Here is a 14,727-nt window from a genome sequence, read left to right as displayed (position 1 = left end):
AGCAGCAGCTCCCGAGTTTCTGGGTGAATAAAAGGTTTGGAGCTCAGGAGGAAGGGGGCCACGGGGCAGCAGTGTGGGGCTGGCTCTACCCAAGGTGGGGAAGGAAGGGCCTGGCAGATGTTCCTCTCTGCCAGCCGGTAATTAATAAATCATCCGGATTAATAAATTAATAAATCATCCTGACACGGGCAGATAAAAGAGGGAGGAAAGGCACTGGCGGCAGCCCCACTGCTCGGGGGCAGGGGGGGATCTGAGCCCCCATGTCCCAGCACCCCTGTCAGCTCCTGCCCCAGGAAGGGGCCCCTCGGACACCCCGGTGGGTTGGATTGTGTTTTTTTTTTAAACAAAGAGTTCTTGTTTGTACAGAAAGAGAGGGATGAGGTGTGGGGGGGTCACACATCCACAGCAGTGCAGTGGGACGGGGTGAGGGCTCAGCGAGGCTCCCGGTGCCCCCCCGAGGGAGGGCGGCGATGTCCCCCATGTCCCCGGAGGTGACAGCGGCCTGGCGGGGGTGTTGTGGGTGCGGACCGGGCCACCGGAGGCTCCTCGGTGCCGGGTTTGATGTTCGGAAAGGCGATGGGAGCGCCAGGGCTCTGCCCGCCCGTCCTGCAGGGGCTCCCCGGGGCCTCACCCGGGGCATGAGGGGCTCCCCGGGAGGGGTCAGAGTGGGGGGCGGCCACGGAACCCCCCTCGGGAACAACCCGGGGGTCTCACCCAGCCCAGCCCAGCAGCCCCCTCGCAGGGGTCCCACAGCGATGTGGGGGTTCCGGGGGGGCTCCGGGGCGGGGCAGAGGCACTGCCAGGACCCAGGGACGCCTCTTCTGCCCCCCGACTCCCGTCCGCCGGGACCCCCCGGGCAGGGACCCCCGGGCAGGGACCCCCGGGCAGGGACCCCCCGGACCCCCCCGGATCCCCCAGACCGGGACCCCCCGGACCCCCCCCCGGACCCCCCAGCAGACAGCGCCCCCTAGCGGCGCACCAGGCGCAGCTCCTGATTGGCTGGCGGCTCCCCCCCTTGTGCCCGCTGATTGGCTGCCGCTCGACCCCCGCCCTTGTGACGTAACGCCCGGGCCGCCCCCGGTTCGCCTTTCCCGGTCGGGAGCGCGCGGCCGCCCGCGGGCTGTGATTGGCTGCGGCTCCCCCGCCCCCCGCGGCCCGTGAGGTCACTTCCGCTTCTCGCTCTCGCTCCCCTCTCTCTCTCTCCGGGTCACGCCTCACGTGACCCTGGCGGCAAGCGGCGCGAGGCCCCGCGTCTCAGCCAATCGCGTCGCTCCTGGCTTCCCCCATTCAAAGTCGGCGGGCGCGGCGGCCAATGGGGAGGCGCGTCCTGCCCCGCGTGCGCTGACGGGCGTGCGGCGCGGCCAATGGCGTGGCGGCGTGGCGGCGGGGGGGCGGGTCCGTGCGGCGGGGCGGGGCGGGGCGGCGCTGCCAGGCGGCGATGGCGGAGCGGGGCGGCGGCGGCGCGGGGGCCGGCGGCGGAGAGGGGGAGGCGGTGGCGGCGGAACGGTTCGGCGGAGAACTCAGGTACCGCGCCGAGGGCGCTGCTCGCGGGGGGGAAGGGCCCGGTGCGGCTCGGCCCGGCTCCTCGCGGCCTTCTCGCGGGCCCGGCCTGCGCCCGCCGGGGGTTTGGAGCGGGCCCGGGCCTGGCCTGGGGCGGGGCGGGGCGGGCCCGGAGCTGCTCCCGCCGCCTCCATTTTCTGTCCCCGCGTGCGGCAGGCGCCGGGCCGGGCCCCGCGGTGCGGCCGGGCCCTCCTGACCGGGAAGGGCTCCCCTCATCCTCCTCCTCCGCCGCCGTCCGGGCCGCGTCTCCGCTCCCGGGCGCGGGGCTGGGCTGCCGGGGAGGGGTCCCCCCCGCCGGGCCCTGAGGAGCGGGGCTGCCCGTGCGTGTGTCCGAGCCGCGGCTGTGTCGGCGTTCACCTTCTCATAACCTTTGTTTTTTTCGGTTTTGAGTCCTCGTGCGACATGGGCATTGCCCGGGCACTAAGTGCTGGGCACAGTTCTTTCCCTGAGAGCAGCGGAAGAGCGTTCGCTGGTGCCAAAGGTGAACGTTTTTTTTCTCTTTATCCGTTTCCCCGGCTGCCTGTGTGGAGGAGGAGGGCTGGGGGGGGCAGAGGGGGTCGGGGCGGTGGCTGGAGCCCCCGGACGACTGCAGGTGGCGGGGGGGGGGACGGAGCTGTCCCCGGCAGAGCCTCCTCCCGCGGGACACCGGACCCGTGGGGACGGAGCCGCCTGGAAGGAGCTTTGGCAGCCCGGGAAGTTCGGAATTCCCAGCAGTAACCCTGAGGAGTAACAAACTCGGCTGGGAAGGGGAAGGAGCTGCAGCAGCAGTCGCACCCTTCACGCCGTTTATTCGAACCTGGCGGGGGATTTTTTTCCACGCCCCGTCGTGTTTTTATTTTTTTTGTCAGGGATTTTGCTCTGTTTGTCGTAAGAACCGATCCCCCTGCAGCTCGGCACCAAAGGAAGCTGATCTGTCCCTGCCTTTGGCCTTCTCCACAGGATGGCTCAGCAGCAGGCACTGAGGTTCCGTGGCCCGGCCCCCCCGCCCAACGCGGTCATGCGGGGCCCACCCCCTCTCATGAGACCTCCCCCACCCTTTGGGATGATGCGGGGCCCTCCCCCACCACCTCGACCCCCTTTTGGACGTCCTCCCTTCGACCCCAGCATGCCTCCCATGCCACCTCCAGGAGGGATCCCCCCACCAATGGGACCTCCACATTTACAGGTAAGGAACAGGAGGTTCTCTGGGGCTGGGGGGTGGGTGGCTTCATCTGCTCTGTTTTCAGGTGTGGAAATAATAAAAGGAGAGAGAATAAAACAGAGGGGGCAGGATAGAAACACGAGGCTTGTGTGTGGCATTATAAAATCAATGCATGGCTGTGGTGTGGAAACACAGCTTGTGTTCAGCTCCTGGAGGTTACTGCAGGTGCATGGGCTGTGCTGGCCCTCAGAAGGCACAGCTGGGTCCTGTGTGGTGACACCACTGCCCTGGGGTGTCATTACCTGTCACCCAGGCCCTGGGGAGGGGGTGGGCAGTAGCTCAGGGGGTGTAATCAGAGGTGTGGAGGAGGAAGGTTCTGTTCCCTTGGTGGGGCACCAGGGACAGGAAGCACCTTGGCAAGGGGAAGAAGAACATCTGGGAAAAACCCTCAGAGACAACTGTGTTCTGTCAGAGGGACAGTGCTCTTTATCTCATTCCTTGTGGTTTGCTTGGATTTTCTGTTTGTTTGTTTGTTTGTTGGAATGGACAGCACTCCAAGCACCTGCAGGTACAGGACAGGCCTGTTTGGGCTCAGGTGAGGTAGCTCTCTGTATTTCATGGTGATGATTCTGGAGTCCTTTTCCCTGCTTTTCAAAGACTTGGAGAGTTTGGAAGGTTCAGGATGTTTGTGAATAAGAGAAGGATCATGTTAACAGCCCTGTGGGAGTGCAGTGCTGCCAGGGCAGTGCAATTACTGCAGGTGGGGCTTTGAGGAGGTGAGCAGTGCTGTGTGGTTTGTAAATAATGGGGTAAATCCACTATTTGTAATTTGTTAAGAAGGACTTGAGCTGGACTGCATCCAAAATAAACCAACCTCAAACTGCAGCCTAATTTTGGCTGCCCTGAGCCAACCCCCTGAGCTCAGGATGTCAATAAAAATCCAGCTGATGGTTTCTGTAGCAGCTTTCTTGAACAGAAGGGGTGTTGGTAGGACTTGGGCTGCTCAGGGAGCTGTCAGGCTGCTGTTCCCATTGTTGTGTTTGATATTCTGGATTTTTTTCAGCCCCCAGCTGTTTGCTGATGCAGTGAGCCTGTCCAGCACAGCTCCTTCCCACACCTGGGAGCCATGCACCAAACTCCTCCCCATTTTCCATGCTCTGCACCAGATGGTTGGGGTTTACTGGTGCAAGGAGAGCCACAGGGCTGAGAGGTCCTGGGAGGGTGTGTGCAGAGGGGAGCTGAGGGGCTGCACACCTGGGACCCCTCCTCACTCCCAGGACTGCCCTGCAGCGACCTGACCTGGTTATTTTGGGGGAAAGCACCAACAGCAGGCAAAAAGTGAGCTCTGCTGGCTTGTTTTTACAGACTGTAGAGCTGTGAAGAGGAAGATCACTCGTGGCCAGGGGGAGGAGAAACGAGGAAGGAGGGGAAGGCTGTGGCTCCCTGAACAGCTTTTCCTGGCTGGGGTTCTGTCCCTGTGCTCTTGGCTTCCTTTATAATCACATTTGGCAGAAATCAGGAGTTGGTGAATGGGTTTACAAAGCAGTTTGAAACATCACTTGTAGAGCAGAAATTTTATGAGCTGGGAGGAAACTTGTGAAGGAAACCAAAGAGAGGCAGAAGCTGTGTCTGTGGTGTGTCCCTGCTGGGGGAATGTCACCCAGGCCATGGGCTCCCTCCTCTGCCCTGGCACTGCCTGTGGGAAACCACCTGAGTCACAGAGGGAACTGGAGTGACAGGGAGAATTGGGTCAGCTGTGGGTGTGTGCAGAACAAGAGGAAGAGCTCAGTGGGTGCTGTGCTGGAGGTGCTGGGTGCTCTGTGCACAGGACACTGCAGAGCAGTCCAGACAAGAGGAATGGAGGAACTTGATGTAGCTGGAATTAGAAAGCAGGCCTGGAGGTGACACTGGTGTGTTGGGCAGTGCTGGAGTCCTTATGATTATGCAATAACAAAAATGTTATTTGATTTATGGGTTTTTTTTAGTTTACATTAGCACGAGGTAGAAATTGAGAGCTGTAACACTTGTAATGAAATCTTCTGCTCTGCCAATAAATCAGAAAAGGGTCAGGGTGTGTGTCCTTCCCAGCTGGGGGGGGCTGAGGGACAGCCATCTGGGAGCAGGTCTTCCATTCTTTCTCTTCCTTGCACTGGGATGTTTTCTCCTTTCCAGGAAAGGAGATTTTTCTCTCTCCCCACTTCTTTTTGTGCTGCTTTTTTCCCTGGTGCTTGTCAGGTGCTTGCTGGGGCTGTGCTGCTGTGGGAGGTGTGTTCTCTGAGCTGTTGGCACTGGGTTGTTAGAGGAGCTCCCAAGACTGGTAGAGTTGACCTTGCTATAGCTGTGCTGTCTGTTGGGGCTGTAATAAAGGAAAAATGTAAAAATGTAACATTCTGACCACTATCACCTCCATTATTGTCATTATATGCCTTCAGAGACCACCGTTTATGCCTCCTCCCATGGGCAGCATGCCACCACCTCCTGGTATGATGTTCCCTCCAGGAATGCCTCCTGTCACTGCCCCTGGAACACCAGCAATGCCCCCAGCTGAAGAGATCTGGGTAGAAAACAAAACTCCAGATGGGAAGGTAAGGGAGGAGCGGCCAGACCCCACACTGCTCCCTGTGCCCCGGGGAGCTGAGCCAGGCAGAGGAGAGGGAGGGCTCTGATGGTGCTCTGTGCCCCCCAGGTCTATTTCTACAACGCACGGACACGGGAGTCGGCCTGGAGCAAACCAGACGGGGTCAAAGTCATCCAGCAGTCGGAGCTGACGCCGATGCTGGCGGCGCAGGCACAAGCTGTGGGTGCCTCCACACCCACCACCAGCAGCCCTGCCTCCTCAGCCTCCCCGTCCACCTCCTCCAGCACACAGTCCTCCACCACCTCCACCACCACCACGGCCACATCAGTGTCACAAACCATTTCCAGTGAGTGGATGAGGGTGCCTGGGGGGGGATGGTGGGGAGCGGGTGGTGGGGGTGCTCTGGGGAGCTCCTGCAGCAGAAACTTGGCATCCAGGAGCAAGCTGTTTCAGCATGAAGTAGTGTGAGCCTAAAGTACTCCATTTAATCCAGAAGAACCTTGCATGCAAACCTTTTATTTTTTTTTTTCCTGATCTGAAAGGCTTACTTCAGGAGAGTGATACACCTGGGTGTGCAGCCCTTTCTTTGAGGTCTTTGTGTATTTTTCTTCTGCTGTTACCATCTCAGAGCTATTATGCATCCCTTTCCTTCTGACTGTAGATAAAGCTAAATTGTTTTGAGAAGTATTTCACAAGTTCATCTGAGGTAGGAGCTATAGTTGCAGCAGTTCTCCCTTTGCTTCCAAAGTGGCATCTCTTGCTCTAAGAGGCTGAGTCTTCCAGTGCTGCTGCTGTGGAGAACTGGGTGATGGCAGAACAGAGCTGCTTCTGCTGCGTCACTTGTGCTAGCCTTATTCTTCTGACCAAGCCTCCTGGGTTTTCATTTGCTGGAGTTGCACAGAAGGGGATGAAAAGAGTCCTTAGAGCCAGTAGTGTTCAGTCATCAACTTTGAATGGTGTTCTGAAGGTTGCTGCTGTTCACCTGGGCTGAGCCTTGGCCAGCTCGAGGGGAAAGGGGCTGAAGTGGTGCAGCATGCACACAGTGCACAATAGCCATGGTATTTGCCTATAACAGCATGATTTATGCTATACTTTGGCACAAATATGCTAACAGAGTGTCTCCAGGGCAGAGGCCCTGTGCAGGGCTGTACCTTGTGTGCTCTTTGCCCTCAGCAGCCAGCAGTGGGTCAGGGTCCCAGGCTGAGCAAGGAGGTCGTGTGGCTGCTGCCTGACAGGCTTGGTCCTTGCAGCTGTGCTGGTAAAAACCTGTGCAGTGAGTCAGGAGCATGGCCAAGAGGAGCTGAAGTTGTGACTCCAGCTGTAATGTGTGGTTGCATCCTCTGGAATGAATTCCTCTTCAGCACGTGAGGCAAGTCAAGCCCAACTCGTTGTTTAACCCAAACTTGAGAGGTCTGTGCCTGAAAGGGAGTCAAATTCAGGTGCCCCTCACACTGTGCTTTCAGATAGTGCTGGAGCAGCAAATCATTTGCATTGCTTTTAGGGCTTTAATTTAATGTGCAGGGGAGCTCAGCCCTGCATTCAGCCCCTCGTTGAAATATGTTGAACCACATGGCTGAGTAAGAGGAATCACGTAGGAGGTGATTGTTAAGTGTCTGGGCTCTTTCCAGGCTTTGGAGACCTGACCCTGCTTTTGCAGTAGCACCTCACACTCCCTCTCTGCAGCAGAGTTTCCTAATAACCAGCACTGAGAGCCTGCTCCACCTCTGCCTCTTCTACCTGCTAAACGTTGTCTTTGCTTTCAAGAGCTGTTACTGTTGGTGTCTGTGCCTAGGTGATGAAATTTTATGACTGAAAATGATTTGGTAACTCTGACTTGGCCTGTAAATAAACTGGGACTTGTGGCTGAGCTTCACTCTTCTCTGGTACTGTTTTGATTTAGGGCTTAAAAGAAATCACATACTGACTGTCTGCTCTGTTTCCCTAAATTCTAGGCAGTGCTAAAAGCTTTCACCCTTTCTGAAACACATAACAGATAAATATGTTAATACTGGTATGTTGTTTGGAATGCTCCTGGTAGATGTTAAATATGGAAGAGAATGCTCAGTGTGCCCACATGTAATATGGTGTGGTTCCTTTCATTTAAAAAAAAAAAAAGCTCATTTTTACAGCAGTCCCTCCCCTCCAGCAGATCTCAGAGTGTAAATGTGCAGGGCTGGTGGGTGAGTGTGATCAGCCAGGGCTCTCCTGGCTGCCAGGCCTGACTTTTGTTCTGGGTTTAGTCCTGAGTGCTGGGAGAGTGTTCTTCCACTGGGAGGCACTGAAGACCAGGGAAGTTCTTGCAGCTTCTGAAGAGCAGTGATTTCGTTTTCCTTGCTTGTTTACACACTTTTTTAATTGAGATTTTTCCATTTCTTGGGTCCCAGCTTAACAAGCATAATTTTGGATAGGCTCCTGTTGTGCAGAGGGTGCTGCCATTACAGGCAGAACCTGTGTTGGTTTGACACCAGAACCACCTTTTCCATTTGAAACTCTGTGGCACTCCCCTTGTGTTTTTCTGAACAGGGGTACACAGAGGTTGTGTTTGTCCTTTGGGTACACCCTTGAAACTGCTTTAGAGACTTGCTGGGTGTAAAGAACAGGACAAAGTAAAATCTGAAACTGACTTTCTGTGGGAATATTTAATGCTACAGAGAAGGTGGAAGGTTTTTTGGCCACGGGTGTCTTCCTGCTGATGATATCTGAGCATACCTGCTGAGTGACTTCTGGTGGGAAACAGAGAGCCAGTATGTTTGCAGCACATGTATTGCTGTGTCTATGATACAAGGTGTTCTTTGTTCTTTTTTATCAGCACCTACCACACAAGACCAGACCCCGAGTTCGGGTGTTTCAGTTGCCACACCATCAGTCAGTGTTTCAACCTCTGCTCCTTCTGCTACACCTGTGCAGACTGTACCCCAGCCAGTCCCACAGACATTGCCTCCTGCAGTTCCTCATGCAGTACCTCAGCCAACTGCAGCAATTCCTGCTTTTCCACCAGTAATGGTACCTCCATTTCGTGTCCCCCTTCCTGGCATGCCTATTCCACTTCCAGGTAAATTGGCAAACTGTAATTGTCTTGTCTGCTACATGTCCATGTTGTCAACTTGTTTGCACTCATGTGTCCACTGTGTATGGAACTTGCCTGAATCCTCTCCACTCAGAGTTATTTTTGAAAGAATTCAGGGTTAGCAGACAGACTTTTTAATTAACAAAGAACGTAAGAATTTTTTGGCTTCTAGTCCTTTGATATGCATATCAGCAAACTGCTGCATTTAAGCATGTAAACATTTTTCTTCCAGATGACAAGAAAATGTAAGAATTGCACTAACCATTTCTTGGCACATGTCTATCTTGTCCTCTGTTAAAAAAAGTCAGCTTCTGGAGAGAATCCCTGTGTGACTCAGAGTACTGTAGCACTTTGTTTCACCAATTCCAGTATCACAGTAACTTTTTTCTACTTGCTTGATTTCAATCTCAAGTCTTGTGCATAAATATTTATTAGGACATGGATTATTGCTGAAAAAAAATTAAAAGAAAATTATGTACTTACGAGCAGGAAAAATTACCATTCAAATGCATTTGCCCTGAGTGATGTTAGGGGTTCCCAGTTCTCCTGGTTTGCAGCTCTCAGGTGTGATGCAGAGTGCATAGGCAAAATGTTGAGGCTTACACTGGGGACCATGCTGAGGGCATCCAAGATGCTGGGCTGTTTCTCAGAGGCTTTAGGTACAAGACTACTGAGAAGAAATTTTGGGTGGCAGCCCACTACTTTCTGGGTAAATCGTATTTTAAGTTTTTATGAACTACTTCGATACCTCAGAACTCATTTTAGGCTGGCAAAATTGTGGACTTGACTTCTGTCAAGGATCCAAGTGGATAAAGTCACTCCTTGCTTAAATACCACGTTCCTGGTCATGTGGATACAGCTCAGTTCCTGCACAGAAGTAATTAATGCTTTCCCAGCCTGCAGCAGCACTAAATATACACCAAGGGCTGATGGGTTTCTGTTGCAAAGGAAGCTTTGGGGCTGCAGTTATGACACAAGTCAGTTTCTGATGAATTGCCAAGCAGCAGCTGTGAGCAGCATCCTCACCTTTGTGACTCTGTGCAGGCTGAGTGAGGGGACCTCTGTCCTGCAAAGGCATCACTCCAGGGCCTCTGGAGTCAGTAATCCCTGGATAAACCAGATAAGCATTACAGTAGTTAAAACAGGTATTAGATCAGCTCACTGGAAGACAGGACCAGCTTTTGGTTGTTTCTGCTTTTAGGGTAGTCTTCTAAAATAACTGGGGAGAACTACTTCAATCTGCAGCTTGCTTGAAAAGGAAATAGCAGCGTAGTGCTCACTGTTTTATGACTGGAAAAAATACTATTCTGAACATGATATTCAAAAATATCTGAAAGAAAAAATGGCTGAAGGATGAGAGAGATAATTCTGAAATCTGTGTATTTGTGAGGCCTGGAAAACAACAAAAAGGGTTAAACCTTGAAGGTGGTCCTTACCTGCCATTGCTGACATTGGCAGCAGGGGATGTGTGAAGGGTCCTTTCCTCCCTCTGAAGGGTGCAATTATCTGAGGTGTGAGCTGTCAGGTTCAGTGTGGATGGACAAAGCAGCAGCAGGGAAAGTGCCAGTAAAAGGGGCTGCCCTGGGGTTCCTGTGCTTGGCTGGGCATTTCCATAAACTCTCAGTCAAAAAAGGTTTTTTGTGTAGTGCATCAGGAAAGACAGAGCAAGAGCATCCATCTTCTTCTTAGACTCGTTTTTAAAAATTGTTTTTTTCAGAGCTTTCCTGGCAGCAAGCCAAGGGTTGGACTTGATGATCTCTGAGGTCCCTTCCAACCCAGCCAATTCTAAGCCTTAGGTCTGGCTCCTGTTCCCACAGTGAGATGAGCCCTTTGGGTGGGACCCGTCACACACAGGAGGGGTGCCTGGCACTGGAGTGCCTGCTTCCACTAACCAGCCTTCATTTACCATTTTGCCTGATCACAGAATTAAGACAGTCTGAATATTTTTCAAATGCTGAGTATTTTACAGCAACAAACTAAAGAGAAGTCAAAGTGATATCCTGGCAGCATAAAGTGAGGTCAGAAGGGCTTCCCTAGTTTAACTGTGTAGGTGTGGGGGGCTGTCAGCACCAGCCACATTGCTGTACCCAGTAACTGAGCTGAACAATGCCATTGTCAAGTGATTTCAAAGTTAATCTCTGTATTGTGCTGTAGTAACACGGAACAATGGAAGAGTTGATTAATGATATCTCGTAATCTCAGATCTTAAAAAGTAAGTCTGCTTTCTCTTAATTCATACCTTAAAAGTTAGTTGTGTGTTTGAGAGTGAAGTTGGCAGAGGAAGAAGCTTGGGTATTTGCTGAGCCCCATCTCTGCTGCAGTATCTCTGATGTCAGTGATCCTGCAGATGGCATTATTTATACTGACCCAGTTTGAAGACATGCTGTAACTTCCTTAACAAAACGAATTTTCAGATTGATTTTTAAGTATTTAACATGACCCCCCCCCCCCCAAAAAAAAAAATTTTTAGACAAACACTTGTTTCAGTGCTGTTTGAGTTGATGTTTTTGTCTCTCGAGTCATACTTTTTTTTTTTTTTAATAAAGGTAGTTTTGGATTCTTTCATTGGAAGTAATATTAAAGAGCATTACAATTCTGTCTTCTTGAAAACAGTTTTAAAAACAAATTGGCAGGTTTTTTATATGCCTTCCATACTGAAGAAAACCAGAAATTGCTTTGCTTATAAACACAGGGGTTTAATTTCACTTTGTGCTGGAGGATTTCCAACCTCAGATGATGGAGCTGAGACCAAGTGAGGGGAAGTTTCTGAAGTGTTTCAGTTACAGTGTCCAGTCTGGACCAACAGATAGAGAACTTGTACTGTTTCCTTCCACACCCAAAAATGAAGGCTTTTTGAAATGTGTTCCCCTTTCCCCTGTCTAATTTCCCCCTGAATTTTGGGTCTAGTAGAAGAGGATGAGATGCTTCCCTCTCTGTGGCCTTTCTCTGTCATTTCTTGCTGCGCTGGGGAGCAGAGCAGTGCATGATTCTTTCTGAGCACTAGTTTTGCTGCTTTTAGAGCATTTTTCAGCTCATGACACTCTTGGCAATGAAAAATAAGGGAAACGTTGGCTGCCACTGACCTGGTGTGGCTTTGTGCACATCTCTTTGCAGCTTCATTGCTTTTATTTCTTTTTTTCCCCTCCCTTCCTCCACCTCCAGCCGTTCTGTACCTGTACCGTCCCTCAGCTTTCCCTCTGGGTGGCACTTGGCTTTCCCCCTGCCTCTCCTCGCTGCTCTGACTGCTGTAAACCTTTCCTTCTGCTCTTACCACTGCTTCCTAAACGCAGCAGCAGCAGACTGAAAATAGCAAAGACCAAGAGTTTCCCTGTGTTGCTGCTCCTTGGCGGGGTGTGTGAGCCCTGGCTGCCCTGTCAGCGGGATGCTTCCCCCGGCTCCTGACCTGCAGGGAGAGCCCAATTCCCCAGGAATGAACTTAAACCCCTGAGTCTCCACTGAAATACCTTTTTTTTTCTTTTTAATGACACCCCTGACAGCTGGTTTAATCTTAGCAGAAACTGTTTCTGCAGCTTAGAAATCACTTTGTGAGATTTGATCTGGCATTAGAAGTTGGGAGCGAACCCGACCTCCCCGTTCCCTTTTGGGGAGGCTTCCTCTCTGCCAGCTGGAAAGGGCACTTCCCAAATTGTAGCAGGCAGTCCCTAGGGCCCAGACCCCCGTGGTAGCTGACACACCATGGCAGCTTTCCAACATGCTTGCTTGTCCATTTTGCAGGTGTAGCAATGATGCAAATAGTCAGCTGCCCGTATGTAAAGACAGTCGCTACCACCAAGACCGGTAATTTTCAAAACCATCTTAGTTCGTTTTGTCTGTAAGTTGGCATGGTAGTGAATGTTGTTGTTTATCTTTTATTTATTTATTTGCTTCCCCAACTGAATGATTATATATATATACACATATATATACACTTTATTTTCAAAGCCAGTATAAATGCAAACATTCATATTTGGCCAGGAAATAACTGTCCCAAAGAACTGTTAGCGTTAGCTTATTTTATCCAAAAAACAAACCAAAAAAATAAAGCCCAACCAATAAACCAGTACAGTTTTCTGTAATCATTGAGTTCTGTAATAACTGTGAATCTCTCCATGCCCATTCTTCTTAGTTACTAGTTTCTTGTGCGTGGATTTTTGTTTTTCCTACTTCCACATGTGTAGTGACGTGGTTGTGCTGGCATGTTGGTGTGTGTGTTTGTGTGTCTTAGTATAAATTCTCATTTTTCAAATTGTGGATTTAAGAAAAATAACTCAGAATATTTTATGGCAATGTGTAATGCGTGCTTTCCCATTATTTAAAAATGCAGGCATTTTAAATATAAATGTTAGAGGCTCAAAGTTACTGTCTTGTAGCTCTAGTCCTGTCCAATTGGTTTCTCTAGAACTTTTCATTCACAAGGTGTTCAGTGTAGCCATTTTGCTGGGATGAGTAGGGAAATAGTAGGATTATGTGGCATTCTGGCTTTCTTGGGACATTTACTTGCCATTTTGCTTTAGGATGTGAATAAAATGTTTTTTCCAATCAGTCAGCAGCATTAAGCAAAACTCTCACACATGCTGATATTATTTAATTCCCATCAGTTTTTCTCCAAGGCTCTGAATTAATGATAGCTTTTTGAGTCAGGGCTTAATTTTTGATGGAGTTCTGCTCCATTATAACGTGGCTCAGATTCAAGCCACTGTTGCCTTTTTTTCCAGAGCAACAGGAATAGCTCTTAAAGTCACATCATAATCAAACAGTGGAGTAGATTTTTAAAAAAATCATTATTTGCTATAGACACCTGATGAAGACTTTTTTTAATAAATAGAGCAGTTATTTTTTAAGTAACAAAACAGATGTCTAAAAACGAACAAGCTTTGTGCTGTACAGAATTACACATTACTGTAATTAAAATAAAATGTTATTTGCCTGATGTGGGCATTTCTGATTCTGAAAGCAGAGGAAGGAAAGTCAGCAACAATCCATTGTTCCAACTTACCTTTGAAAACAATCTTGATTCTTTATTATTTGTAAATTAAGTCAGTAAAGTGCTAAGTTTTGGTTCCCAGGTACTTCATTGTCACTTACTGTTTCCTTTTTCCTTTTTTTTCCTTTTTTCTTTTTTTTTTTTCCCCTTCTCTTGCAGGTGTCTTGCCAGGCATGGCCCCTCCCATCGTCCCCATGATCCATCCTCAGGTGGCGATTGCTGCTTCCCCTGCTACCTTGGCTGGAGCTACAGCTGTCTCTGAGTGGACAGAGTACAAAACAGCAGATGGGAAGACTTACTACTATAACAACAGGACTCTGGAGTCAACATGGGAAAAACCCCAAGAACTGAAAGAAAAAGGTAGTTGTTTTTCTTCTGTTTCTCATACAGCAGCCAAAATCGCCCTAAACCGTGAATGGCTGCACGTGAAAATGTCAGCAGGAATATTTCCAGTCCCTGGTGTTACAGATATTTTGAAAACCTGACTATAAATATCCATTTGGGTTGTTCTTGAGTCTGAAAGCTCTATAGTTTCTTTGTTACTCACTTTACTGGAAGAGTGTTTGGTTCTAGAGTTGCTTCCAAGTCTTGTGACTCTTGGGTAAATTCTTGTTCTCACTCCAGTAGAAATTAAGCACTTCATGTACTCACGTGTTTGAGAAGGTCCCCGTTGCAGAGAGGTAGAAAGTGGGGGGTAAATTCAGGTACCCTAAAGACTAAACCAGGAAAGAAAGAAGATCACTGAAATTCTAAATTTCAGATCTTCAAAATGTTTAAGTGAGTATAAAGTGTATAAAGGAAAGTAAAAGTGTATAAACAGACTGGAAATAAGAGGAAAAAATAAATTATCTCCCCCTGTCTGCATCCCTAAGTTGTATTCTGGATATATTCTGTGATTCATGTCTGGAATCCATGTTGGAGGGACTTCTTGTAGATAGGGAAGAAGGAGCAAAAAAAAAATAGCTTACAGCATTTATTCAGTTTACAAAATCTTTTAGAAAACCAAATCCAGTTGGAACCAAATATTTCTTACCTTTATTATCTGCTGGATTTTTCAGTCACAAGAAGTCTTTGTATAGACCAATCCAGAGCCCTTGCATAGATAGCTAGTTTAATTAATCTTTCAGGTAATTCATATGTAAATAGTAGGTCTTCCTGTCACTGAGGTGAAAATATCCCATTTTGCTGAGTAAAGATGGCACATTTTGTAATTTTAAATGGCTATAGAGCAATCTTTAGATGATTCTCCATGAATTGTCTCTGATTTATTTTTTGTCAAGAGCATTTCAAATCTGAAAGTGTTCTTCAGTGTTGCACTGTTGGTTGATAATTTTGCTGGTGTTTCAGCTATTTTAGCTTTTTAATGCAGTAGGCTGCCTTACAATATTTTTTTTCCA

The 14,727-nt window shown here is 49.7% G+C and overlaps 1 protein-coding gene across 12 annotated transcripts in view; it reads left to right on the top strand.

The window, feature by feature from the left end:
* The first annotated feature begins 1,398 nt into the window (after nucleotides 1–1,398).
* Nucleotides 1,399–14,727, top strand: part of TCERG1 (transcription elongation regulator 1) — a 29,497-nt gene continuing 16,168 nt past the window's right edge. For 3 of the 12 annotated variants that reach the window (XM_071759243.1, XM_071759242.1, XM_071759236.1), the window contains exons 1-6: nucleotides 1,420–1,524; nucleotides 2,500–2,725; nucleotides 5,134–5,286; nucleotides 5,388–5,625; nucleotides 8,089–8,331; nucleotides 13,490–13,690. In XM_071759243.1, coding sequence (XP_071615344.1) covers nucleotides 1,439–1,524; nucleotides 2,500–2,725; nucleotides 5,134–5,286; nucleotides 5,388–5,625; nucleotides 8,089–8,331; nucleotides 13,490–13,690 — 1,147 coding nt within the window. In that variant the 5' untranslated portion in view covers nucleotides 1,420–1,438. Of the gene's footprint in view, nucleotides 1,525–1,672; nucleotides 2,042–2,499; nucleotides 2,726–5,133; nucleotides 5,287–5,387; nucleotides 5,626–8,088; nucleotides 8,332–12,081; nucleotides 12,145–13,489; nucleotides 13,691–14,727 lie in introns of those variants that run through there. The other 9 variants (XM_071759239.1, XM_071759235.1, XM_071759247.1 and 6 more) reach the window with 7 other exon arrangements.

Source organism: Heliangelus exortis, chromosome 15 (genome assembly GCF_036169615.1).
Source record: "Heliangelus exortis chromosome 15, bHelExo1.hap1, whole genome shotgun sequence".
NCBI lineage: Eukaryota > Metazoa > Chordata > Aves > Apodiformes > Trochilidae > Heliangelus > Heliangelus exortis.
The sequence above is the reverse complement of the archived record's forward strand: the minus strand, read 5'-3'. Positions and strand labels throughout refer to the sequence as shown.